Source organism: Coregonus clupeaformis, chromosome 16 (genome assembly GCF_020615455.1).
Source record: "Coregonus clupeaformis isolate EN_2021a chromosome 16, ASM2061545v1, whole genome shotgun sequence".
NCBI lineage: Eukaryota > Metazoa > Chordata > Actinopteri > Salmoniformes > Salmonidae > Coregonus > Coregonus clupeaformis.
The window spans coordinates 27407212-27433653 of NC_059207.1; the positions used below are offsets into that span (position 1 = coordinate 27407212).

General features: G+C 44.4%; 1 protein-coding gene across 2 annotated transcripts in view; it reads left to right on the forward strand.

Moving 5' to 3' along the window:
• Positions 1–26442, forward strand: part of LOC121584638 (transient receptor potential cation channel subfamily M member 3) — a 174244-nt gene that overhangs the window by 41194 nt on the left and 106608 nt on the right. The window contains exons 2-6 of one of the 2 annotated variants that reach the window (XM_041900639.2): positions 16872–16951; positions 20952–21153; positions 21468–21690; positions 22321–22445; positions 23921–24092. In XM_041900639.2, the coding sequence (XP_041756573.1) occupies positions 16872–16951; positions 20952–21153; positions 21468–21690; positions 22321–22445; positions 23921–24092 (802 nt within the window). The remainder of the gene's footprint in view (positions 1–16871; positions 16952–20951; positions 21154–21467; positions 21691–22320; positions 22446–23920; positions 24093–26442) is intronic. The other variant, XM_041900638.2, reaches the window with a different exon arrangement.

Consider the following 26442-nt stretch of genomic DNA (forward strand, 5'->3'; position numbering starts at 1 on the left):
TAATCCCGCAGAAAAAAAAATCCAAAGTTCTGGGTGAAATACCGCTAACTGTGGCTAATAGCAAGTAGCTAGTTAGGGGTAAAGTGACTATGCATAGATAGTAGCAGCATCGTAAGAAAATGGGGGGTCAATGCAAATAGTCCGGGTAGCCATTTTAATAACTGTTCAGCATTCTAATGGCTTGTGGGTAGAAGCTGTTAAAGGAGCCTTTTGGACCTAGACTTGGCACTCCGGTATCGCTTGCCGTGCGGTAGCAGAGAGAACAGTCTATGACTAGGGTGGCTGGAGTCTTTGACAATTTTTAGGGCCTTCCACTGACACCGCCTGGTATAGAGGTCCTGGATGGCAGAAAGCATGGCCCCAGTGATGTACTGGACCGTACGCACTACCCTCTGTAGTGCCTTGCGGTCGGATGCTGAGCAGTTGCCATACCAGGCGGTGATGCAACCAGTCAGGATGCTCTCGATGGTGCAGCTGTATAACTTTTTGAGGATCTGAGGACCCATGCCAAATCTTTTCAGTCTCCTGAGGAATAGGCATTGTCGTGCCCTCTTCACGACTGTCTTGGTGTGTTTGGACCATGATAGTTTGTTGGTGATGTGGACACCAAGGAACTTGAAGCTCTCGACCTGCTCCACTACAGCCCTGTCGATGTGAATGGGGGCGTGCTCGGCCCTCCTTTTCCTGTAGTCCATGATCATCTCCTTTGTCTTGAGGGAGAGGTTGTTGTCCTGGCACCACACTGCCAGGTCTCTGACCTCCTCCCGATAGGCTGTCTCATCGTTGTCAGTGACCAGGCCTACCACCGTTGTGTCATTGGAAAACGTAATGATGGTGTTGGAGTCGTGCTTGGCCACGCTGTCGTGGGTGAACAGGGAGTACAGGAGGGGACTAAGCACGCACCCCTGAGGGGCCCCCGTGTTGAGGATCAGCATGGCAGATGTGTTGTTGCCTACCCTTACAACCTGTGGGCGGCCGTCAAGAAGTCCAGGATCCAGTTGCAGAGGGAGGTGTTTAGTCCCAGGGTCCTTAGCTTAGTGATGAGCTTTGAGCGCACTATGGTGTTGAGCGCTGAGCTGTAGTCAATTAACAGCATTCTCATGTAGGTGTTCCTTTTGTCCAGGTGGGAAAGGGCAGTGTGGAGCGCAATAGAGATTGTGTCATCTGTGGATCTGTTGGGGCGGTATGCGAATTAGAGTGGGTCTGGGATGATGGTGTTGATGTGAGCCATGACCAGCATTTCAAAGCAATTCATGGCTACAGACGTGAGTGCTACGAGTCAGTAGTCATTTAGGCAGGTTACCTTGGTGTTCTTGGGCACAGGGACTATGGTGGTCTGCTTGAAACATGTAGGTATTACAGACTCGGTAAGGGACATGTTGAAAATGTCAGTGAAGACACTTGCCAGTTGCTCAGCGCATGCTCTGAGTACACATCCTGGTAATCCGTCTTGCCCTGCGGCCTTGTGAATGTTGACCTGTTTAAAGGTCTTACTCACATCGGCTACGGAGAGCGTGATCACACAGTCGTCCGGAAACAGCTGGTGCTCTCATGCATGCTTCAGTGTTGCTTGCCTCGAAGCGTGCGTAGAAGTCATTTAGCTCGTCTGGTAGGCTCGGGTCCCTGGGCTGCTCGCAGCTGGGCTTCCCTTTGTAGTCCTTAATAGTTTGCAAGCCCTGCCACATCCGACGAGCGTCAGAGCCGGTGTAGTAGGATTCAATTTTAGTCCTGTATTGACGCCTTGCCTGCTTGATGGTTCGTCGGAGGGCATAGAGGGATTTCTTATAAGCGTCCGGGTTAGAGTCCCGCTCTTTGAAAGCGGCAGCTCTACCCTTTCGCTCAGTGCGAATGTTGCCTGTAATCCATGGCTTCTGGTTGGGGTATGGACGGACGGTCACTATTGGGACGACGTCGTCGATGCACTTATTGATGAAGCCGGTGACTGATTTGGTATACTCCTCAATGCCATCGGATGAATCCCAGAACATATTCCAGTCTGTGCTAGCAAAACAGTTCTGAAGCTTAGCATCTGCGTCATCTGACCACTTCCATATTGAGCGAGTCACTGGTACTTCCTGCTTTAGTTTTTGCATGTAAGCAGGAATCAGGAGGATATAATTATGGTCAGATTTGCCAAATGGAGGGCGAGGGAGAGCTTTGTACGCATCCCTGGTTGCACGTTACATGCTGGTAGAAATGAGGTAAAACAGATTGAAGTTTTCCTGCATTAAAGACACTAAGAGCGCCGCCTCTGGATGAGCATTTTCTTGTTTGCTTATGGCCTTATACAGCTCATTGTGTGTGTGTTTGTGTGTGTGTGTGTACGTGTGTTTGTGTTGTCGGTATGCTTGTGTGTGCATATGTGCGTATGTAGTGTATGTGAATGTGTGTGCGTGTTTGTGAGCTTGAGTGTGCATATACAGTACCAGTCAAAAGTTTGGACACACCTACTCATTCAAGGGTTTTTCTTTATTCTTTTACACATTTCTACATTGTAGAATAATAGTGAAGACATCAAAACTATGAAATAACACATATGGAATCATGTAGTAACCAAAAATTGTTAAACAAATCAAAATACATTTTATATTTGAGATTCTTCAAATAGCCACCCTTTGCCTTGATGACAGCTTTTTACACTCTTGACATTCTCTCAACCAGCTTCACCAACAGTCTTGAAGGAGTTCCCACAAATGCTGAGTACTTGTTGGCTGCTTTTCCTTCACTCTGTGGTCCGACTCATCCCAAACCATCGGGTCGGGGGATTCCACAAGGCCAGGTCATCACTCCCACCTTTTACTTCGAGGACCCTCCATTGCCACCTCGCCGCATCCCCAAACCTGTCCCTCGCCGTGAATTTGTTACAGTGCATTGGGAAAGAATTCAGACCCCTTGACCTTTTCCACAACTAGAGTGAAATGTAGGTCTAGCCTCTATGTTGACCTTGATGTTTACCCCCTTGCACACACACACACACACGCACACATACACACACACACACACACGCACATACACACACGCACACACACGTGCGTGTGTGAGTGCATGTATGTGTTTGTGTTCTTCCCTGTGTGTTTGTTTGTTCAAGTTCCGGAGGGCATGATTTTCTGACATACACATGCATGTACAGTATCTCATGCTTACTATGAGTATATAGTGTAGAGACTTGTCCCAAGGTGAGGCAGAGTTCATGGCCTTTCATGTGTACAGCACATGGCCCTTTATGGCCCTTTATGTGTACAGTTTTATTGTCACGTGCACAAGTACAGTGAAATGCCTTTCTTGTAAGTTCTTTCCCAGCAATGCCATAATCAATATCAGTAGTGCTATAAAATAAAATAAAGTAAACCAAACCACACAAGAAATACAAATAAGAAGAACACAAGAAAATAAATAAGCTATATCCAGGGTCAGTTCCAGGGTCAGTTCCAATAACATATTTACAATGTGCAGGGATACTGGAGTGGTAGGGGTAGGTATGTATAGGGGTAAGGTGACTAGGCAAATGTCACCACCTTCCGGAGACATTTGAAACCCCACCTCTTTAAGGAACACCTGGGATAGGATAAAGTAATCCTTCTATGATATAGCAGTCCTGGATGGCAGGGAGCTCAGCCCCAGTGATGTACTGGGCTGTCCGCACCACCCTCTGTAGTGTCATGCGATTGAGGTCGGTGCAGTTGCCGCACCAAGCAGTGATGCAGCCAGTCAAGATGCTCTCAATGGTGCAGCTGTATAACTTTTTGAGGATTTGAGGGCCCATGCCAAATCTTTCCAACCTCTTGAGGCGGAAGAGGAGCTGTCGCGCCTTCTTCATGACTGTGTGCGTGTGTGTGGACCATTTTAAGTCCTTAGTGATTTGGACACAGAGGAACTTGAAGCTCTTGACCCGCTCCACTACAACCCCATAGATGTAGATGGGGGTGTTGAACGCTGATCTGTAGTCAATGAACAGTATTCTCACATAGGTATTCCACTTATCTAGGTGGGTGTGGGCAGTGTGAAGTGCAATTGAGATTGCGTCGTCTATGAATCTGTTGGGGCGGTATGCAAATTCGAGTGGGTCTATGGTGTCTGGGATAATGGAGTTGATGTGTGCCATAACTAGCTTTTCAAAGCACTTCATGATTACAGATGTGAGTGCTACAGGGAGTAGTCATTGTGGCACGTAGCCTTAGAGTACTTGGGAACAGGAATGATGGTGGTCAGTTTGACTCATGTGGGGATTACCGATTGGGACAAGGAGATGTTGAAAATGACCGTGAATATGCCTGCCAGCAGTTCTGCGCATGTTCTGAGAGCGCACACTGGAATACTGTTCTGCTCTGCAGCCTTGCGAGTGTTGACTTGATTAAAAACCTTACGTCGGTCTCGGAGAGCGAGATCACCCAGTCCTCTCGGTCTGCGGGGGCCCTCATGAACGGCTCGGTGTTGTTTTTGTCGAAGCATGCATAAAATGCATTGAGTTCGTCTTGTAGAGAGGCATCGTTGAAAATGAAAAGGAGAGCACACTCTAGGAGCTCAGATGCAATAGTTTAATAACCTAATAACCAACGTTTCGACAGACAAGCTGTCTTCATCAGTGTATAATGACAAACACTGCGGGTCACTAGTTTATATAGTGTCAAAGGACACACACAGGTGTCTGTAATCATGGCCGGGTGTGGCTTGATATCATTGGTTAATTTACAGATATAAATAGAACATATAAAAAACATAAATGGATAGCATATGATCAAAGATACAATTTGGCTACATAGGCCTACAAACATTTACAATGAATAGCAAAATCACAATAATCACAAGAATGGCTGTAACGTTGAGACCGAAGGGAGCAAGGGTCTTTAAATTAAAGATCTAGGCAGCCTCTCGTTTTAACAATAAATTGTTGAGGTCACCCCCTCTCCTAGGGAGGGTGACATGTTCGATGCCGATATAATGTAGGGACGAAATCGAGTGGTTCACTTCCAAAAAGTGGGCCGCAACTGGGTACGTTGAGTTTTTGCACCTAATGGTGCTACGATGCTCTGAGATTCGTACTTTTAATTCGAGCTTCATTTTACCCTCATCATTTTTACCACAAGGACAAGTTATAAGATAAATAACTGCCTTAGTGGAGCACGTGATAACACTTTTGATTGGGATCTGTTTCCCTGTTTGGGGGTGTTTGAAGGATCTACATTTGTAAGTGCCATTGTATTGAGCGCAGCCATTACACTTGTAGTTTCCATCCGGTAGATGCGCAGATAGATGTTGTGCAGGGATATTTAGGGGTGGTAAATCAGAGTTTACCAATTGATCTCTGAGATTTCTGCCCCGCGAGAATACGACCAAGGGAGGATCCAAAAACACATTACCGATACTGTCATCGGATCTTAGAATGTGCCAATGTTTGTGAACGATTGCCTTAATTTGTTCAGAGCACTTTGAATAGCGGGTAGTAAGAACGCAAGAATGCTTCTTTTTGCAAGACTGTCTTTGAAAGAGATCATGTCTCGATTTGTTTTGGATTTTCTCAATGGCAGTATTAATCTGACCATTTTTGAACGACAGAATTGGCTGTAGGGCAAACTGTTTTTCAAGGGTAGCGGGTGACAACTATCAGCCCTCAACAAACTGTTACGATCAGTAGGTTTCCTGTAAAGATCAGTGTATAGAACATTATCCTCACACAAAATCAGAAGATCAAGGAAACTGATTTGACAGATTGTGTCAGATTGCATAGTAAATCTCAGGTGCTCAGAACAAGAGTTAAGAAAAGCATGGAATGCCTGGAGCTGTTTTGCATCACCCCTCCATAGAACAAAAATATCATCAATGTCTTGTTTCCAAATAATAATGATAGGCAAGAAAATATTTTTGAGAGGATTGAGAATTGAGTGTTTCTCCATGTAACCCACATACAAATTAGCATAGTTAGGAGCCATAGGGGATCCCATAGCAGTACCCTTCGTCTGAGTTCTTGGAAACAGGAATGATGGTGGTCAGCTTGACACAGATTGGGACAAGGAGATGTGGAAAATGACCGCGAATATGCCTGCCAGCTGTTCTGCGCATGTTCTGAGAACGCGCGCTGGAATACTGGGTTGGAATTACACAAAGAGCCCATGGAGTCGAATACGAAGTTGATGCCGGAATTGAGGTTAGTAACTGACGATTTGATGTTCAAAAGTTGTTGTCGATCATAATAAATAATAGCGGATACATTTTGTGCACAAAAAGTGAAGATAAACGCCAAAAGAATCACAAAATAGCAAAATTCGGTTGGAGCTCACGAGACAGCAGCCATACAGTACGACGCCATCATACAGATTGAATAAGCTAGAGCACTCCTCTGAAGTGGCCACCTCCTCTCTAGGGCCAGGGTTCAGGGCAGGTTTGGGTGAAATACATACACATAGCTCAGCTCATGAGATGTTGATGACAGGCATCAATATGACAGAGGGTCTGCTGGAGGCCTGGGTCTAGAACTTTCATTGGGAGAGATGTTTGCAACCCACTCCTCTACTCCATCCACTTGCAGAGTAACCAGCTTACATGCTTCCAATGCAATGACCTTGACCAGAATGTGCCTATGAAGGAGCGATGGTGTGAGAATATGTGCACGTGTGTGTGTTTGTCTGCGTATCTGCGTGTATGTGTGTGTGTATGATTGCACGTGTGTGTGTAATAAATTGGAGACAGTGCATGGAGTTTGTGTCAGGGTATGCTTACAATAGTGTCTGTTGTGTTCTAATGAGTGTGTGTACACTTGAACCATCATGGTGTATTTCAGATCATCTCCTGAAAATCTTCCCCATTAAACATTACAACAGCTTCCAGGTGTTTTCACACGTTATTGTCCACCTTTCCACCTGTCCCCACTCTGCGTAAAAGCATTCAGGTCACAGCAAAATCAACGGGAGGGAAGACAACCGTTTGGGGTTTTATTTGGGGTAAAGGGACCTTGAATTCTCCTCTGGTGAGGCACATTAGATCCATTAGAAATTGAATTTCAACACAACAAACACATCCTCACGACGCTCAATCCATTACAAGTTTATTAGAAGAAAACCAACAGAATTCTTAATCTGTTTGTGTGTCCCGTTTATAATTTCACAAACACTCGTTCTCAGAGGAATAGAGTACTGTCTGGCTTGTTTTGATGTTGGCATCCATTTTGTGGCATATTGGAGATGGGAGTTTGGAGAATAGGCAAGGCTTTGTCTGAGAGTTTCTATAATGTCTGTGTATAGGGCTTTGACTTTGTGTCATATCATTAGCTGCTTTCTCCACTCCCAATCCAAGTATTGACATGGAAGCTGGTGATGCTGGCCACTCTATGGATGAGACTGAGGAACTGAGCTCATTCTATAGGACCATTAGGCCAGTGTGTCTGCAGGGTTTCTCAGCTCTCATTGGCTCTTTGAAAGTCACTGCTTGCAGACTCAGCCTTCCTGATCTCCCAAGAGACCTATCACATTCTGACTGTGGATTCTGACTGGGCCTGTCACAAAATCTGTATAATATTCCCAGTAGAAGTTGGATATAATCTAAATCTGAGTTCACACAGACCATCACACAGAGAACATCTACACTTGTCTCAACTGGACTGGTTCAGATTTTGTCAGTAGTGTTCTGATTTTAGAACTCTGAGTTCTGTCGAAATCTGAGACTCTAGATAAATTGAACACATTGAATCCTCAAAACTGAGAAAATCTCGACTGGATTTTGTCAGATTTTGTCAGTTTCTTTACCTGGCCACACTGCTCAACTCAATAATCTTTTTCATGTTGTTTAACTTGACGGGGTCAAGATGCCATCATTACTTTGCCCAATTGAACAGTTAGAGTAGAATGCTATAAGTATAATACACATAGGCCTATCCGATGTCTATGGCTAACTCATGAAAAATAAAATCCCTCCCAGCCATTTCTTCGAATGGAATGTTTCTCAGAGGGCAGGTCAGTTGGGGGTGGCTGGCGAGGTCAAGCTGTAACACTGCTCTTTTGTAGTGCTGGTTTAGAACCTGTCTGTTCTTGGTCTCCTAATCCAGGGATTATACAGATTTAAAGTAATCTGGGCAGGTTTTAATTAGTCTGAACAGTGGGGAGACCGGGGAAATAATACTCTAATCTGCACTAAATGAAATCCTACTCAAACAAACACACGTACACAGGGAATTGAGGGAAATACACAAAACAAAGTAAACACACCTACGAACTAAAATAGTGCTATGGCCTTCTCTGAGTTTACACAAACAAACACCCACACGAATTCAAACACACACACACACACACACCTATGGAGGTAAGAGGAAAGAGAGATACTGTAAGTAAGGGATAAACGCTGACGTTCTGTACATTACCTTGGAAATAATGGACACCGCAGCAAAAACGAGGCGGAACTGAGTTCATTATTCCATGGTAATATACAAAATATCTGCGTTTATCCCTTGCTTGCTAGCTGGCCAGCTAGCTACGGCTAACACAGTCACTACCTCTGCAGCAAGAATAACAGCAAAGTAGCTGTTTTCTATTGACATTCGTTTGCATACATCCATAACAATGAGCTGATAATGCCAGATTTTGCCTGTCATAGCTAGAAAAGTTTGCCTTCTTGTCAGGACACTCGTCAACACTGACTGTTAATGATGAGGAGGTCACATTGCATATCAAACACTAGGCTAGAAGCTAGCTAAATGGTCTGTTGCTAGCAAACCTGCCAATATGACAACCGAATTCAAAAATATCAGTTGCTGAAAACAGCTGGTCAAACTAGAAACATGTGGGAGGATTTCACAGCTTTAGAGGCAGAGGGGACAGGAGAAGTTCATCACTCACCGCGTTTACAATGTATCCAATTTCATTTTGTGTGGTTGTTGGTTTAGCTTTCTGTAACTTTGTAGCAAGTACGGTCTGCATGTGTAGGCGCTTATTATTGTGTCTGCATGTGTAGGCGCTTATTATTGTGTCTGCATGTGTAGGCGCATATTATTGTGTCTGCATGTGTAGGCGCATATTATTGTGTCTGCATGTGTAGGCGCTTATTATTGTGTCTGCATGTGTAGGCGCTTATTATTGTGTCTGCATGTGTAGGCGCATATTATGTGTGTCTGCATGTGTAGGCGCATTATTGTGTCTGCATGTGTAGGCGCTTATTATTGTGTCTGCATGTGTAGGCGCTTATTATTGTGTCTGCATGTGTAGGCGCTTATTATTGTGTCTGCATGTGTAGGCGCTTATTATTGTGTAATGATTGCAAGGTGTCCCGATATATTTTCCAACTGTCCCGATATCTTTTTCAACTGTCCCATTATCTGGTTTTAATGTCCATTCTAGAATGTCCTTCCAGCCAATCAGAAACGGGTATTCAACAATGCTGTGGTTTAATGTTATAATAATCTGGCTAAATCCAAGAAGAATGTCCCCATTACTCAAAAGTGCTTTGTGGTGTCAAGGGCTGTTATGTGCTGCTCGCGCCCACCAGGAGCTGTAGCTGTGGAGGCCGGAGGCCGGAGACAGACAGGTGTGGTGTGCACCAATAGAGAGGACTCACTACAGTGAATATCTGAGTGACATGGTACTCTGGCTTAAATGGCCACTCTCCCTAGTGGGCCATCTCCTTGAGGGAAAGATGCCCAACGCCACAACAGGGATAACTGGAAAAAATACATATTCAAGCATTCATAGTGGAGGGGAGACTTGTAGTGTTGTTACTGTAGAGCAACATCAGCAGTTGTGTTGTTGTCACACATGTACCTATTGTGCATGTTTGTATGTACAGTGGGGGAAAAAAGTATTTAGTCAGCCACCAATTGTGCAAGTTCTCCCACTTAAAAAGATGAGAGAGGTCTGTAATTTTCATCATAGGTACAAGTCAACTATGACAGACAAAATGAGAAAAAAAATCCAGAAAATCACATTGTAGGATTTTTTATGAATTTTATTTGCAAATTATGGTGGAAAATAAGTATTTGGTCAATAACAAAAGTTTCTCAATACTTTGTTATATACCCTTTGTTAACACAGGTCAAACGTTTTCTGTAAGTCTTCACAAGGTTTTCACACACTGTTGCTGGTATTTTGGCCCATTCCTCCATGCAGATCTCCTCTAGAGCAGTGATGTTTTGGGGCTGTCGCTGGGCAACACGGACTTTCAACTCCCTCCAAAGATTTTCTATGGGGTTGAGATCTCGAGACTGGCTAGGCCACTCCAGGACCTTGAAATGCTTCTTACGAAGCCACTCCTTCGTTGCCCGGGCGGTGTGTTTGGGATCATTGTCATGCTGAAAGACCCAGTCACGTTTCATCTTCAATGCCCTTGCTGATGGAAGGAGGTTTTCACTCAAAATCTCACGATACATGGCCCCATTCATTCTTTCCTTTACACGGATCAGTCGTCCTGGTCCTTTTGCAGAAAAACATTCACAGTAGGTATGGTGTTCTTTGGATGCAACTCAGCATTCTTTGTCCTCCAAACACGACGAGTTGAGTTTTTACCAAAAAGTTCTATTTTGGTTTCATCTGACCATATGACATTCTCCCAATCCTCTTCTGGATCATCCAAATGCACTCTAGCAAACTTCAGACGGGCCTGGACATGTACTGGCTTAAGCAGGGGGACACGTCTGGCACTGCAGGATTTGAGTCCCTGGCGGCGTAGTGTGTTACTGATGGTAGGCTTTGTTACTTTGGTCCCAGCTCTCTGCAGGTCATTCACTAGGTCCCCCATGTGGTTCTGGGATTTTTGCTCACCGTTCTTGTGATCATTTTGACCCCACGGGTGAGATCTTGCGTGGAGCCCCAGATCGAGGGAGATTATCAGTGGTCTTGTATGTCTTCCATTTCCTAATAATTGCTCCCACAGTTGATTTCTTCAAACCAAGCTTCTTACCTATTGCAGATTCAGTCTTCCCAGCCTGGTGCAGGTCTACAATTTTGTTTCTGGTGTCCTTTGACAGCTCTTTGGTCTTGGCCATAGTGGAATTTGGAGTGTGACTGTTTGAGGTATACGGATAACAAGTTCAAACAGGTGCCATTAATACAGGTAACGAGTGGAGGACAGAGGAGCCTCTTAAAGAAGAAGTTACAGGTCTGTGAGAGCCAGAAATCTTGCTTGTTTGTAGGTGACCAAATACTTATTTTCCACCATAATTTGCAAATAAATTCATTAAAAATCCTACAATGTGATTTTCTGGAAAGAAAATTCTCAATTTGTCTGTCATAGTTGACGTGTACCTATGATGAAAATTACAGGCCTCTCTCATCTTTTTAAGTGGGAGAACTTGCACAATTGGTGGCTGACTAAATACTTTTTTCCCCACTGTAACTGTATTTATGTGTGTGTGTGTGTGTGTGTGTGCGTGCATGATGGAAATGAACAGAGTTCCCTCTCTGATACCGTAGTGAGGGATTTGTTGTTTTTTGGGGCTTGTGATTGGACATACGAGGGGGGTGAGAGAAGGGAGTTTTGTCCAGGCTGTGGAGTTTCAGCAGTGGGTTTTTCTGATCAGGCTAATCCCCCTAGAGCACCACACACACACACACACACACACACACACACACACACACACACACACACACACACACACACACACACACACACACACACACATACACATTCCAGTGGGTTCATAGGGCCACAGTGGCTCTGGTTTAGCCCTAAAGCCCTTAGGCTGTGGGGTGGACTGGACAGGACTGGTGTCAGGGTCCAGTGAGGGTGTGAGGTTTAGAGATATAGAGATGCCTTCAGCATTGGCCCTGCTTTTCACAGGACGCTCCCATCAATGCAGCACAGCAACACACTCAGGTAAGTGTCTGAAGGCTCAGGTGTGCTGTTTTTGCTGTACCTTATTCTAACCCGACAGAGTCCATAGTGAAGGTTCTGACGCCAAAACTTACCGTTTTCTAATAATAAAGAAGCGCTTTTTATTGAATTTTCATTTTCTTCCAAGAGGGGCTGAATAGGCTTATCTCTCGCCACTGATGTAGTCTCATAGAGAACAGCACAAACATAACACATTCTCTGTGCAGAGACATGAGAGGCGAAACTGTTGTGAATTCTTACTGGTGAAGATTTTTATTGAAGGGTATTTTCTAGACATAACTACCGCAAGAAACTGAAAATAATTTAAACAGAAGGTTCTATTTGTCTATGTTCTTTGATCAACTGTCTTTGCTCTGTAGCCCATAAACTTTTCTATATTCAGTTCAATTAAATTAAATGCTGTAATTTGTATTCATAAGGAAATGAAATATATATACATTTTTTCAAGAGATTCTGTTTGCTATTTGCCTTCATATGATTAATTGATGTACCTTTCTACGAACAGAATATATACAATATTATTTAATTTCGTTTTAAAGACTGTTGTGGACACAGGAGAGAACATGAACGATTATTTATGTGATTTTTTAAAAAGAGTAGTCCTTTCAAATGAAAAACCATAACTCAATGTTCAATAATTTAGAAAAAATTTGTTTCACTCAAATAGACAACAGAGCGTTGTCTTGCTATCACATTTTTATGTGTATCCCTGTATGCTAAGGGTAAATGGTTCTGATGAGGACCTAGCAGTGATGGTGTAAAATATAAAATGGTCAACACGCATCTGATAAGGTTGAAGCTGTTTAGTTAATTATTTTTTCCCCTATGTTTTTCAAGAAACAGAAATGTGTTCGCTTGTATCGTCCTTGGTCATGAGTCATGAGTCACCTAACTGGGATAGTCTATTAAAAGAAGATGCTCACCCAAGCAGTGTGTCTTTTAGCACGGATATCATGAAATAAGCACAAAGAAAATTGTGCTTTGACGTTAATTGGAATCTCCCACTGTTTGCATTTGTTCTAAGATAAAGGAAAAGTCATGGAAAAGAGAAAGAAAAGTTCTAAGATACTTTTTTTGATACATATGGTAATTAAAATGTGTGACGTGCAATTGAGACAAGTAGCTAAGCATCTAATCCTATGGCTCAGTGCTTCTGCCAGAGCTCCAATTAGTTTGACAGCAATTCAGTTATAGATAATATTTTTGCACAGTAAGAAAACAGATGAAGAGAAATCCATAATTTCAGTGAGATTTCTCCAGAGTTTAGATGTTATTCTCTATTTATTATTTATTTTTTCATTTTCATGAAATTAAGTACAAAGAGTTGTTTGATGCGTCATCTAAGTAGCATCCTATGTCAACCAAAGAAGAAAAACATGTTGCATACATACCCCTGCTCAATATAGTATGTTCATGTTTGACTTAACCCTTGTTTTGGAACAGATCAGTTAGACAGTTGGCTGTTCATTTGATGTTGATTTGAGTTTGATCAGACTCCCCACTAGTATTAGTAATGAAAAAGAGAGGGAGAAACAAGGAGAGGGAGAGAGAGAAAGGGAGAGGGGGGAGTCTAGACCCGTAACAGGTTGTCTGATTTCTCCTACTCACAACCAAGACACTACCCACAGCATTACCCACAGCATAGGTAGCCAGCCTGACACACACACACACACACACATACACACACACCGTATTTCCCATGCCTTGGCACTAGTTGGCAGACATCAGGTATGCACCCCAGCGATAAATCTTAATTACCCAATGGGGTTCGGGCCACCCCATCATTCCATGTCAAAACTCAAAAACAAGACCAGCGAGACGGAGACAGAGAGAGAAAGCTGGGGGGAAGATAGAATGTTCAATATACTAGAGAGAGAGACAGAGAGAGAGTGAGAGAGACAGAGAGAGAGAGAGAGAGAGAGCCACAGAGAGAAAGCCATAGAGGGAGAGCCACAGAGAGAGAACCACAGAGAGAGAACCACAGAGAAGATCGTGGTGGGTCTCATGGTGGGTTTTCTGGTCTTATCTTCTTTTTACTGAGAACACGAGAGCAGCGCCAGTCGGCTCATGCCAGCACTGTCACACCTAATGTTGTCAGAAACGGGAGGGAGAGATCTACTTTGTGCTTTTGCGCAGCGGCGTATGAATACATTGGTCGCAGCCTGTCGGGGGAGGGGAGGGGGGCTGCTTGCTGAGTCATCGCGGTCAGGTTGACCTGTGTAAAGTGGCCCCCCCCTACCCCTCCCCTTCCCGTGGCTTGACTTGTTCAGAGTAATGGTTAATCGTGGGAAGTCTGGTGTTAGGGTAAGTGTGCCTGTGTGGAGGGAGGCCTGCCGGGGGGTCGGAGGTCGGTGCCTGCGGGGGTTTTGTCGTGCCGTGGGGCGACAGGGCCAGTCAGGCGGAGAGACAGTGTGTTGTTCTTTTTCCGACGGAGGGGAAAAGCCCTGTACAAGCAGAGCAGGCTGGGAACAGGGAGATGCGAATTCTCCCGGAATAAAAGCAGAGAAATATCCTCCTTTTGTTTTGCCTTGTGGTGTTCCTGCCACAGCTGCTGTGGGTTTTGGGAGGCTCGGTTCCCCTCCTCCAGTGTCTTTTAGCCGTCCCGTCCTGCTGTCGGGAGGCGACAGAGTGTTTCGGACACCCCTACCATCATGCTCATCTCCACAACACCTCATGTCCACTAACACTTCCTGTGTGGATGGGGTCAATGTGAATCTTTGTACAGGAAATGCTTTCACATTACACCCCCCCATGCTTGAGTGTGTTTGTGTCTACGTGTGTACACTCTGGTCATGTAGTGTATTGTGGTAGATTCCAGTCCAGTGGTGTTGTTGGAGTCCAGGCTATGTTCACCAGGCTCTAGCAGGGTATAATTGACTCTCTCCCTCAGACCCTGCAGTAGACATGATAGCCACATGCCCCGACACACACACTTGTTTCCATTGGCTGTCAGTTGTGCTGTAATCCCATGGAAATTAGGAAATGTTCCATATTCATGGAATCCGCAGGAGCAGGATGAAGAACTGCACATATCTAAGAAAGTCAAACAGAATGTACTGCCTGGGTGCACAGACCATCCGCTTACTCTCTGCACTTTATCTTAATGGGGAAGTGCCCGTGTCGATAAACTATACTGAACAAAAATATAAATGCAACATGCAACAATTTTAAAGATTTTACTGAGTTACAGTTCATATAAGGAAATCAGTCAATTGAAATAAATGTATTAGGCCCTAATCTATCATTTCACATGACTGGGAATACAGATATGCATCTGTTGGTCACAGATACAAAAAAAAAAAGTAGGGGCGTGTATCAGAAAACCAGTCAGTATCTGGTGTTACCACCATTTGCCTCATGCAGTGCGGCACATCTCCTTTGTATAGTTGATCAGGCTGTTGATTGTGGCCACTCCTCTTCAATGGCAGTGCGAAGTTGCTGGATATTAGCGGGAACTGGAATACGCTGTCGTGCACGTCGATCCAGAGCATCACAACCATGCTCAATGGGTGACATGTCTGGTGAGTGTGCAGGCCAGACATATTGGGACATTTTGAGCTTCCAGGAATTGTGTACAGATCCTTGCGACATGTGGCCGTGCATTATCATGCTGAAACATGAGGTGATGTCGGCGGATGAATGGCATGACAATGGGCCTCAGGATCTCATCACGGTATCTCTGTGCATTCAAACTGCCATCGATAAAATACATTGGGGTTCGTTGTCCGTAGTTTATGCCTGCCCATACCATAACCCCACCACCACCATGGGGCACTCTGTTCACGTTGACAACAGCAAACCGCTCGCCCACACGACGCCACACATCTGCCATCTGCCCGGTACAGTTGAAACCGCTATTCATCTGTGAAGAGCACACTTCTCCAGCGCGCCAGTGGCCATCGAAGGTGAGTGAACTGCAGTCAGGTCATGACCCTGGTGAGGATGACGAGCACGCAGATGAGCTTTCCTGAGACGGTTTCTGACAGTTTGTGCAGAAATTATTCGGTTGTGCAAACCCACAGTTTTATCAGCTGTCCGGGTGGCTGGTCTCTGACAATCACGCAGGTGAAGAAGCCGGATGTGGAGGTCATGGGCTGGTGTGGTTACACGTAGTCTGCGGTTGTGAGGCCAGTTGAAGGTACTGCCAAAATCGGCTTATGGTAGAACAATGAACATTAAATTACCCGTCAACAGCTCTGATGGACATTCCTGCAGTCAGCATGCCAATTGCACACTCCCTCAAAACTTGAGACATCTGTGGCATTGTGTTGTGTGACAAAACTGCACATTTTAGAGTGGCCTTTTATTGTCCCCAGCACAAGGTGCACCTGTGTAATGATCATGCTGTTTAATCAGCTTCTTGATATGCCACACCTGTCAGGTGGATGGATTATCTTGGCAAAAGAGAAATGCTCACTAACTGAGAGAAATAAGCTTTTTGTACATGTGGAACATTTCTGGGATCTTTTATTACAGCTATTAACATGGGACCAACACTTAACATATTGTGTTTATGTTTTTGTTCAGTGTATATCAAATCTTTGCATTTGAGTGTGTGTTAGTTTGCAAGGTTGAGATTGCAAGTGAAAATACAAGTGCACGTTAAGTGTAAGTGTTTATGTTTAGCTATACTTCTTTGCGTATGTGTGCACATGTTTGATAGTCATTTCCAACACTCTGGGTTTCAAGACCTCAAATGATGCATCTTAAATAGGCCTAGTCAATATCAGATAGGAATCCTGTGGCTTGTATGTATGCACTTCAAATTCTGCAAGAGCTAGCTACCTGGTCCTTGAAGAGAATTGGTATGTGTAAGACAAACTACATCCTCCTTTCCATTCTTCCAATTCTAATGAAGAATTGTTGTTGTTTTTTGGTAGAGACAGGCCTCTTATCCTCCCAGGTAATGAGTTGGGCCGACTGGGGGCTTAGCTGGGTACTAGCTGCCTGTGTGCCTCTTGATGTGCCGCCTGTGATTCTCTGGTCTCACTTTCTCAAGTTAAGAGTCCTGTTGTCTGAGTTTGAGTGACTAACTGACTGAGCATTTTCTCTTCTCTCCGCAGGCACAGAAATCGTGGATCGAGAGAGCCTTCAACAAGAGAGAATGTGTTCATATCATAGTGAGCACCAAAGACCCCCATAGGTAAGTGAAAAGTATTAGAATACAACTTTGTTGTTTAATGTGAATGGGAAATTCATATTTTTGCTGTCTTACACTATATATATAAAAGTATGTCGTCACCCCTTCAAATTAGTGGATACGGCTATTTCAGCCACTCCTGTTGCTGAAGTGTATAAAATCGAGCACACAGCCATGCAATCTCCATAGATGAACATTTGCAGTAGAATGGCCTTAACTGAAGAGCTCAATGACATTCAACGTGGCACCGTCATAGGACGCCACTTTCCAACAAGTCAGTTTGTCAAATTTCGGCCCTGCTAGAGCTGCCTTGGTCAACTGTAAGTGCTGTTATTGTGAAGTGGAGACGTCTAGGAGCAACAACGGCTCAGCTGCGAATTGGTAGGCCACACAAGCTCACAGAACGGGACCGCCGAGTGCTGAAGCGCGTAGTGCATTAAAATTGTCTGTCCTTGGTTGCAACACTCACTACCGAGTTCCAAACTGCCTCTGGAAGCAAGGTCAGCACAAGAACTGTTCGTCGGGAGCTTCATGAAATGGGATCCATGGCCGAGCAGCCGCACACAAGCCTAAGATCACCATGCGCAATGCCAAGCGTCGGCTGGAGTGGTGTAAAGCTTGCCGCCATTGGAGGGATGAATCACGTTTCACCATCTGGCAGTCCGACGGATGAATCTGGGTTTGGTGGATGCCAGGAGAATGCTACCTGCCCGAATGCATAGTTCCAACTGTTAAGTTTGGTGGAGGAGGAATAATGGTCTCGGGCTGTTTTTCCTGGTTCGGGCTAGGCCCCTTAGTTCCAGTGAAGGGAAATCTTAATGCTGCAGCACACAATGACATTCTAGAAGATTCTGTGCTTCCAACATTGTGGCAACAGTTTGGAGAAGGCCCTTTCCTGTTTCAGCATGACAATGCCCCCGTGCACAAAGCGAGGTCCATACAGAAATGGTTTGTCAAGATCGGTGTGGAAGAACTTGACTGGCCTGCACAGAGCCCTGACCTCAACCCTTTGGGATGAATTGGAAAGCCGACTGCGAGCCAGGCCTAATCGCCCAACATCCGTGCCCGACCTCACTAATGCTCTTGTGGCTGAATGGAAGCAAGTCACCGCAGAAATGTTCCAACATCTAGAGGAAAGTCTTCCCAGAAGAGTGGAGGCTGTTATAGCAGCAAATGGGGGACAAACTCCATATTAATGCCCATGACTTTGAATGTTCGACGAGCAGGTGTCCACATACTTTTGGTCATGTATTGTATGTTATCCCCAATCTCCCGGACACCACACATGGCATTGTGGAAGCAGCATACATGGTTGCCAAGTATACAAGCAGCTGTGTTAGAAATTAGCAGAATTGTTCAATATTTCCTGGCCAAATCAACTCAAAGACTTTGTTTGAAGTTACTTAAAGGTGATTTGCCCCCCAGCTCTTCAATTTATTTGTAGCTAGAGGTGGCTAAAGTTAGCTGTTTAAAGAAATCAGAACTGTGAATTACTGCCAGGCTAAGGAACCATATAACTGTAATGTCTAAAACATCAAACTTTCTAAACTTCACCACACATAAATGAGACTTAGCTTGACTGAGTCTCATTCACATTTTATTTGACCTTTATTTTAGCAGGCAGCCCCATTGAGACCAAGGTCTCTTTAGCAAGGGAGCCCTGCAGATGTTTCATTCTAAAACAAAATGGAGGTATCTCTAAAGGACTTTATTAAATATGTGAATATTTAAATGAATCTGCCATATGTTCTGCATACGTGAACATTCAGAACAAGCATAGCAAACACACATTAAAATGCTGTGAATCACCTAAATCACTCTATTTCTAGGGAGTTACATCACACTGACATAAAGCATGTGATTGGCAGAACGTAACACTTGTCACAGACATATTTCTGCATTAAATAAACCATGCTTTCAAGAACCATGTGTCAGCAGTGAAAACAGAATAAGTAAAGCTCCAGGATCAAATTGTTACTCATCTGTAAAAACTGGGTCGACAACATGCAAGTGAAGAGAAATTATGTTTTTCTTTGATCTCAGGCCGGCGTTTACAGTGGGGGAAAAAAGTATTTAGTCAGCCACCAATTGTGCAAGTTCTCCCACTTAAAAAGATGAGAGAGGCCTGTAATTTTCATCATAGGTACACGTCAACTATGACAGACAAATTGATAAAAGAAATTCCAGAAAATCACAATGTAGGATTTTTAATGAATTTATTTGCAAATGATGGTGGAAAATAAGTATTTGGTCACCTACAAACAAGCAAGATTTCTGGCTCTCACAGACCTGTAACTTCTTCTTTAAGAGGCTCCTCTGTCCTCCACTCGTTACCTGTATTAATGGCACCTGTTTGAACTTGTTATCAGTATAAAAGACACCTGTCCACAACCTCAAACAGTCACACTCCAAACTCCACTATGGCCAAGACCAAAGAGCTGTCAAAGGACACCAGAAACAAAATTGTAGACCTGTACCAGGCTGGGAAGACTGGATCTGCAATAGGTAAGCAACTTGGTTTGAAGAAATCAACTGTGGGAGCAATTATTAGGAAATGGAAGACATACAAGACCACTGATAATCTCCCTCGATCTGGGGCTCCACGCAAGATCTCACCCCGTGGGGTCAAAATGATCACAAGAACGGTGAGCAAAAATCCCAGAACCACACGGGGGGACCTAGTGAATGACCTGCAGAGAGCTGGGACCAAAGTAACAAAGCCTACCATCAGTAACACACTACGCCGCCAGGGACTCAAATCCTGCAGTGCCAGACGTGTCCCCCTGCTTAAGCCAGTACATGTCCAGGCCCGTCTGAAGTTTGCTAGAGTGCATTTGGATGATCCAGAAGAGGATTGGGAGAATGTCATATGGTCAGATGAAACCAAAATATAACTTTTTGGTAAAAACTCAACTCATCGTGTTTGGAGGACAAAGAATGCTGAGTTGGGGTGGAAACATCATGCTTTGGGGCTGTTTTTCTGCAAAGGGACCAGGACGACTGATCCGTGTAAAGGAAAGAATGTATGGGGCCATGTATCGTGAGTTTTTGAGTGAAAACCTCCTTCCATCAGCAAGGGCATTGAAGATGAAACGTGGCTGGGTCTTTCAGCATGACAATGATCCCAAACACACCGCCCGGGCAACGAAGGAGTGGCTTCGTAAGAAGCATTTCAAGGTCCTGGAGTGGCCTAGCCAGTCTCCAGATCTCAACCCCATAGAAAATCTTTGGAGGGAGTTGAAAGTCTGTGTTGCCCAGCGACAGCCCCAAAACATCACTGCTCTAGAGGAGATCTGCATGGAGGAATGGGCCAAAATACCAGCAACAGTGTGTGAAAACCTTGTGAAGACTTACAGAAAATGTTTGACCTGTGTCATTGCCAACAAAGGGTATATAACAAAGTATTGAGAAACTTTTGTTATTGACCAAATACTTATTTTCCACCATAATTTGCAAATAAATTCATTAAAAATCCTACAATGTGATTTTCTGGATTTTTTTCCCTCATTTTGTCTGTCATAGTTGACGTGTACCTATGATGAAAATTACAGGCCTCTCTCATCTTTTTAGTGGGAGAACTTGCACAATTGGTACTTTTTTTCCCCACTGTACATCATTTCAGAGTAAAGGTTCCAGTTGTCTGCCGTCAGGGGCTCCTGTCTGGACCTGTCACATTTCAACTCCATTATGTCCAATGTATGTGACTATTGACTACTAGTATGTCTAATGGCTATGATATTATGAGCGTAATTCTAGCACATTTTCAGAGGCTTTATCAGAGATTTGTAGGAAGCAGAGCGAGTTGGCTGCATGGGGTTTGTGTGAACAGCCTTTGAAATCCATTCTCTCACAGTAGATGAAAGGGAACCTGCCCGTCATGTCACTTCCCCCTTCCCAGCTCTAGTGCACATCTGGGGTCTGTTCAGAAGGATGCAACATTCGGCAACGTTCAGAATGTTTCACCTCACCTCTGACTACCTGACCCTCTCTTACGCCTCCCCAGGTGCTGTTGCGGCCGTCTGATTGGTCAGCACGTTGGCCTGCCCCCCGGCATCTCCTCCAGTCAGAATGACAAGGCGGAGCGTCTGGCTAAGAATGACAGCCTATCAGAGAAATGGTCAATCAGCAAACACACCCAGCTCAGCCCCACCGACGCCTTCGGAACCATTGAGTTCCAGGGAGGCGGCCACTCCAACAAAGCCATGGTGACCACTTTATACCTGGGGTTGAATTATATAACACTCCCATTTCATAGATAAAGGGTGGATAGACAGATAAGGACATATTTATAATGTATTACCATACAGATAAGGCCTATCCACATGACTGCAGACAAAGATATTGATAAGAGTAAACAATTCTGATTCCACTGAGCTCATTATATGTATGTAATCAAATGTATTGAACAGCTTTACTGTACTTAGCCTTTCACAAAATATCTCTCATTATAATCTATATTCTACATTGATGTTATACCAAACAAATGACAGCTATTGGTTGTTTGTATGTTCATTTGCAGTACGTGCGTGTGTCCTACGACACCAAGCCAGACCTCTTGCTGCACCTGATGACCAAGGAGTGGCAGCTGGACCTTCCCAAGCTGCTCATCTCGGTGCATGGGGGCCTGCAGAACTTTGAGCTGCAGCCCAAACTCAAACAGGTCTTTGGCAAGGGCCTCATCAAGGCTGCAATGACAACCGGAGCCTGGATCTTCACCGGCGGGGTCAACACAGGTGGGCTGGGTGGGTGGAGGCATGAAATAGGCCCACTTAGCAGGCTAATAACAACCACGTGCTGTGACGTTGTTACCCATTAACCCTACGCTTCTGTTTATCGCTGCTCTTGTGTTGTGTTGTGGGTGAGAAAAATCAATACAAGTGTTAATAATTTTTTTTTTTTTAAATGCTTAACCCTAATGCTCACCCTAACCTTGACCCTAGCCGCAACATTACATTTGGGTTTAATCTGGCAGGCGGGTGGTAACCTCGAAGGGTTAGGTAACAGAAACAGAAAGAGAAGAGAGAAACAGAGGGGCAGAGGTTAGATATAAAGGAAGTAAAAAAATGGGGGGAGACAGATGGAGAGAAACAGAAGAAATAGAGGAAAGAAAAAGAGTTTGGGAAATTGATGGAGCGGACGATTTCGGGGGCAAAAGGAAGTGGACAGTGAGTGTCAAGTAGAGGGATGAAATGAGATTCCCCTCAGGTGTGACTGGGGGGAGATGGAGAGAGGGGGAGAGAGATTCTCTCACACTCTCACACTCTCTCTCTCTCTCTCTCTCTCTCTCTCTCTCTCTCTCTCTCTCTCTCTCTCTCTCTCTCTCTCTCTCTCTCTCTCTCTCTCTCTCTCACATATCACAAACATACACTCAGGGGTGATCCGGCATGTGGGTGATGCGCTAAAGGACCATGCCTCTAAATCTCGGGGGAAGATCTGTACTATTGGCATCGCCCCCTGGGGCATCGTGGAGAACCAGGAGGACCTGGTGGGAAAAGACGTAAGTTACAGTGTGTGTGTGCGTGCTTGCGTGAGTGCTTGCGAGTGTGTGTGTGTGTGCCCGTGTTTGTGAGTCAAATCAAATGTATTTGTCACATGCTTCGTAAACAACAGTGAAATGCTTACTTACGGGCCCTTCCCAACAATGCAGAGAGAAAAAATTATAACACAAGGAATAAATACACAATGATATATACATTCTTAGAAAAAAGGGTTCCAAAAGGGTTCTTCAGCTGTCCCCATAGGAGAACCCTTTTTGGTTCCAGGTAAAACCCTTTTTGGTTCCAGGTGGAACCCTCTCTGGAAAGGGTTCTACATGGAACCCAAAACGTTTCTACTTTGAACCAAAAGGGTTCTACCTGGAACCAAAAGGGTTCATCAAAGGGTTATCCTATGGGGACAGACGAAAAACCCTTTTAGGTTCTATATAGATAGCACCTTTTTTTCTAAGAGTGTACACAGGGTACCAGTACCGAGTCAATGTGCAGGGGTACAAGGTAAATGAGGTTGATATATACATATAGGTAGGGTTAAGGTGGCTAGGCAACAGGATAGATAGTAAACAGTAGCAGCAGCGTATGTGATGAGTCAAAAGAGTTAAAGGGTCAATGCAGATAGTCCGGGCAGCTATTTGGTTAACTATTTAGCAGTCTTATGGCTTGGCGGTAGAAGCTGTTCAGGGTCTTATTGGTTCCAGACTTGGTGCATCAGTACCGCTTGCCGTGCGTTAGCAGAGAGAACAATCTATGACTTGAGAAGCTGGAGTCTTTGACAATCTTTAGGGCCTTCCTCTGACACCGCCTGGTATAGAGGTCCTGGATGGCAGGGAGCTCGGCCCAGTGATGTACTAGGCTGTACGCACTACCCTCTGTAGCGCCTTGCGTTCGGATGCCAAGCCGTTGCCATACCAAGTGGTTATGTTGCTGTATAACTTTTTGAGGATCTGAGGGCCCATGCCAAATCTTTTTAGCCTCCTGGGCTGTCTCATCGTCGTCGGTGATCAGGCCAACCACTGTTGTGTTGTCAGCAAACTGAATGATGGTGTTGGAGTTGTTCGTGGCCACACAGTTGTTGGTGAACAGGGAGTACAGGCGGGGACTAAGCACGCACCCCTGAGGGGCCCCCGTGTTGAGGGTCAGCGTGGCGGATGTGTTGTTGCCTACCTTCACCACCTGTGGGCGGACCGTCAGGAAGTCTAGGATCCAGTTGCAGAGGGTGGTGTTCAGTACCAGGGACCTAAGCTTAGTGATCAGCTTGGAGGGCACTATGGTGTTGAACAAGTGCATGCATGCGTGTGTACCCATACTGTATGTGTGTGTCTGATACTGTATTTTTTTGGTGTATGGGTGTTTTGATCTAGAGCACTACACCTACAATACACTTGACCAGAGAGAGTATATTGTCTTTGACAGTTTATAATATTAACCTGCTGAGTAAGCATAATGTGTTGATGAAAACTTTGTCGTGGTCCAACAGGTTGTCCGACCATACCAGACCATGTCCAACCCGCTGAGCAAGCTGACCGTGCTCAACAGCCTGCACTCCCACTTCATCCTGGCCGATAATGGGACCACAGGGAAGTACGGTGCTGAGGTCAAACTCCGCAGACAGCTGGAGAAACACATCTCACTGCAGAAGATCAACACACGTGAGTGGAGCCCGCCCCTGTCAATCACACCAAAAGCCAATGACAGCCTGTGAAATTAAAGGAAAATACCTGCACACTGTTCAAATAATGACCTCCCAACATCGCTGTATTTACTTCTGGGAGAGTGCATTAATTAAATATTGTTCAGGTATTTCCCTTCATATCCCCTAAGTCATAAACAGTACCAGTCAAAAGTTTGGACACACCTACTCATTCCAGGGTTTTTCTTTATTTTTTACTATTTTCTACATTGTAGAACTTATCCTCTGCAGCAGAGGTAACTCTGGGTCTTCCTTTCCTGTGGCGGTCCTTATGAAAGCCAGTTTCATCATAGCACTTGATGGTTTTTGCGACTGCACTTGAAGAAACTTTCAAAGTTCTTGAAATGTTCCAGATTGACTGACCTTCATGTCTTAAAGTAATGATGGACTGTCGTTTCTCTTTGCTTATTTGAGCTATTTTTGCCATAATATGGACTTGGTCTTTTACTAAATAGGGATATCTTCTGTATACCACCCCTACCTTGTCACAACACAACTGATTGGTTCAAACGCATTAAGAAGGAAAGAAATTCCACAAATTAACTTTTAACATGGCACACCTGTTAATTGAAATGCATTCCAGGTGACTACCTCATGAAGCTGGTTGAGAGAATGCCAAGAGTGTGCAATCAAGCTGTCATCAAGGCAAAGGGTGGCTACTTTGAAGAATCTAAAATCTAAAATATATTTTGACTTGTTTAACACTTTTTTTGGTTACTACATGATTCCATATCTGTTATTTCATAGTTTTGAGGTCTTCACTATTATTCTAAAATGTAGAAAATAGTCAAAAAAAAAAAAAAAACACTTGAATGAGTAGGTGTGTCAAAACCTTTGACTGGTACTGTACGTGCTGGATGTTGGTCACTGCTACGACCCAATGACTGTCCAATCATAGACCTCCATTGCTCTTAGAGTGAAATTTGGTCATAGATCTCCAATGAGAGAGGTAGAACCAATCACATCATGATGTCATGATGAACATAACATTATTTAATGGCCCTATTTAATAGCTAGATTGCAGATGAAAGAAAAACATACATCGGGTTTACTCTGAATATTTACACTTTATCTGAGGTGTTCACTGAGCAAGCTGTTCCTCATTGTCATTGTGTATTGACACAAAACCACCCATGTAAACATGCTGAGTGAACCCACAGTGCCTTTACCTCCAATTGATTGAATTGGGCCCCCTGAGTACTACCATTTTATGAGGTAGTTTAATTGAGTTCACATTTCTGTTTTAATGGAGACAACCTGGTCAATATTTTATGTTCATGGTAGGTAGGCTGTCAGATTTAGCCCGAGGTGATTCTCCTCAAAAGGCTTTGAAACTGTCCCTCTCTCTCTCTGAGGTTTTTCCCTCAACCAAGTACAGTGAGGGAAAAAAGTATTTGATCCCCTGCTGATTTTGTATGTTTGCCTATTGACAAAGACATGATCAGTCTATAATTTTTATGGTAGGTTTATTTGAACAGTGCGAGACAGAATAACAACAACAAAAATCCAGAAAAACGCATGTAAAAAATGTTATGAATTGATTTGCATTTGAATGAGGGAAATAAGTATTTGACCCCTCTGCAAAACATGACTTAGTACTTGGTGGCAAAACCCTTGTTGGCAATCACAGAGGTCAGACGTTTCTTATACTTGGCCACCAGGTTTGCACACATCTCAGGAGGGATTTTGTCCCACTCCTCTTTGCAGATCTTCTCCAAGTCATTAAGGTTTCGAGGCTGACGTTTGCAACTCGAACCTTCAGCTCCCTCCACAGATTTTCTATGAGATTAAGGTCTGGAGACTGTCTAGGCCACTCCAGGACCTTAATGTGCTTCTTCTTGAGACACTCCTTTGTTGCCTTGGCCGTGTGTTTTGGGTCATTGACATGCTGGAATACCCATCCACGACCCATTTTCAATGCCCTGGCTGAGGAAAGGAGGTTCTTACCCAAGATTTGACGGTACATGGCCCCTTCCATCGTCCTTTTGATGCGGTGAAGTTGTCCTGTCCCCTTAGCAGAAAAACACCCCCAAAGCATAATGTTTCCACCTCCATGTTTGACGGTGGGGATGGTGTTCTTGGGGTCATAGGCAGCATTCCTCCCCTCCAAACACGGCTAGTTGTGTTGATGCCAAAGAGCTCGATTTTGGTCTCATCTGACCACAACACTTTCACCCAGTTCTCCTCTGAATCATTCAGATGTTCATTGGCAAACTTCAGACGGGCCTTTATATGTGCTTTCTTGAGCAGGGGGACATTGCGGGCGCTGCAGGATGTCAGTCCTTCACAGCGTAGTGTGTTACCAATTG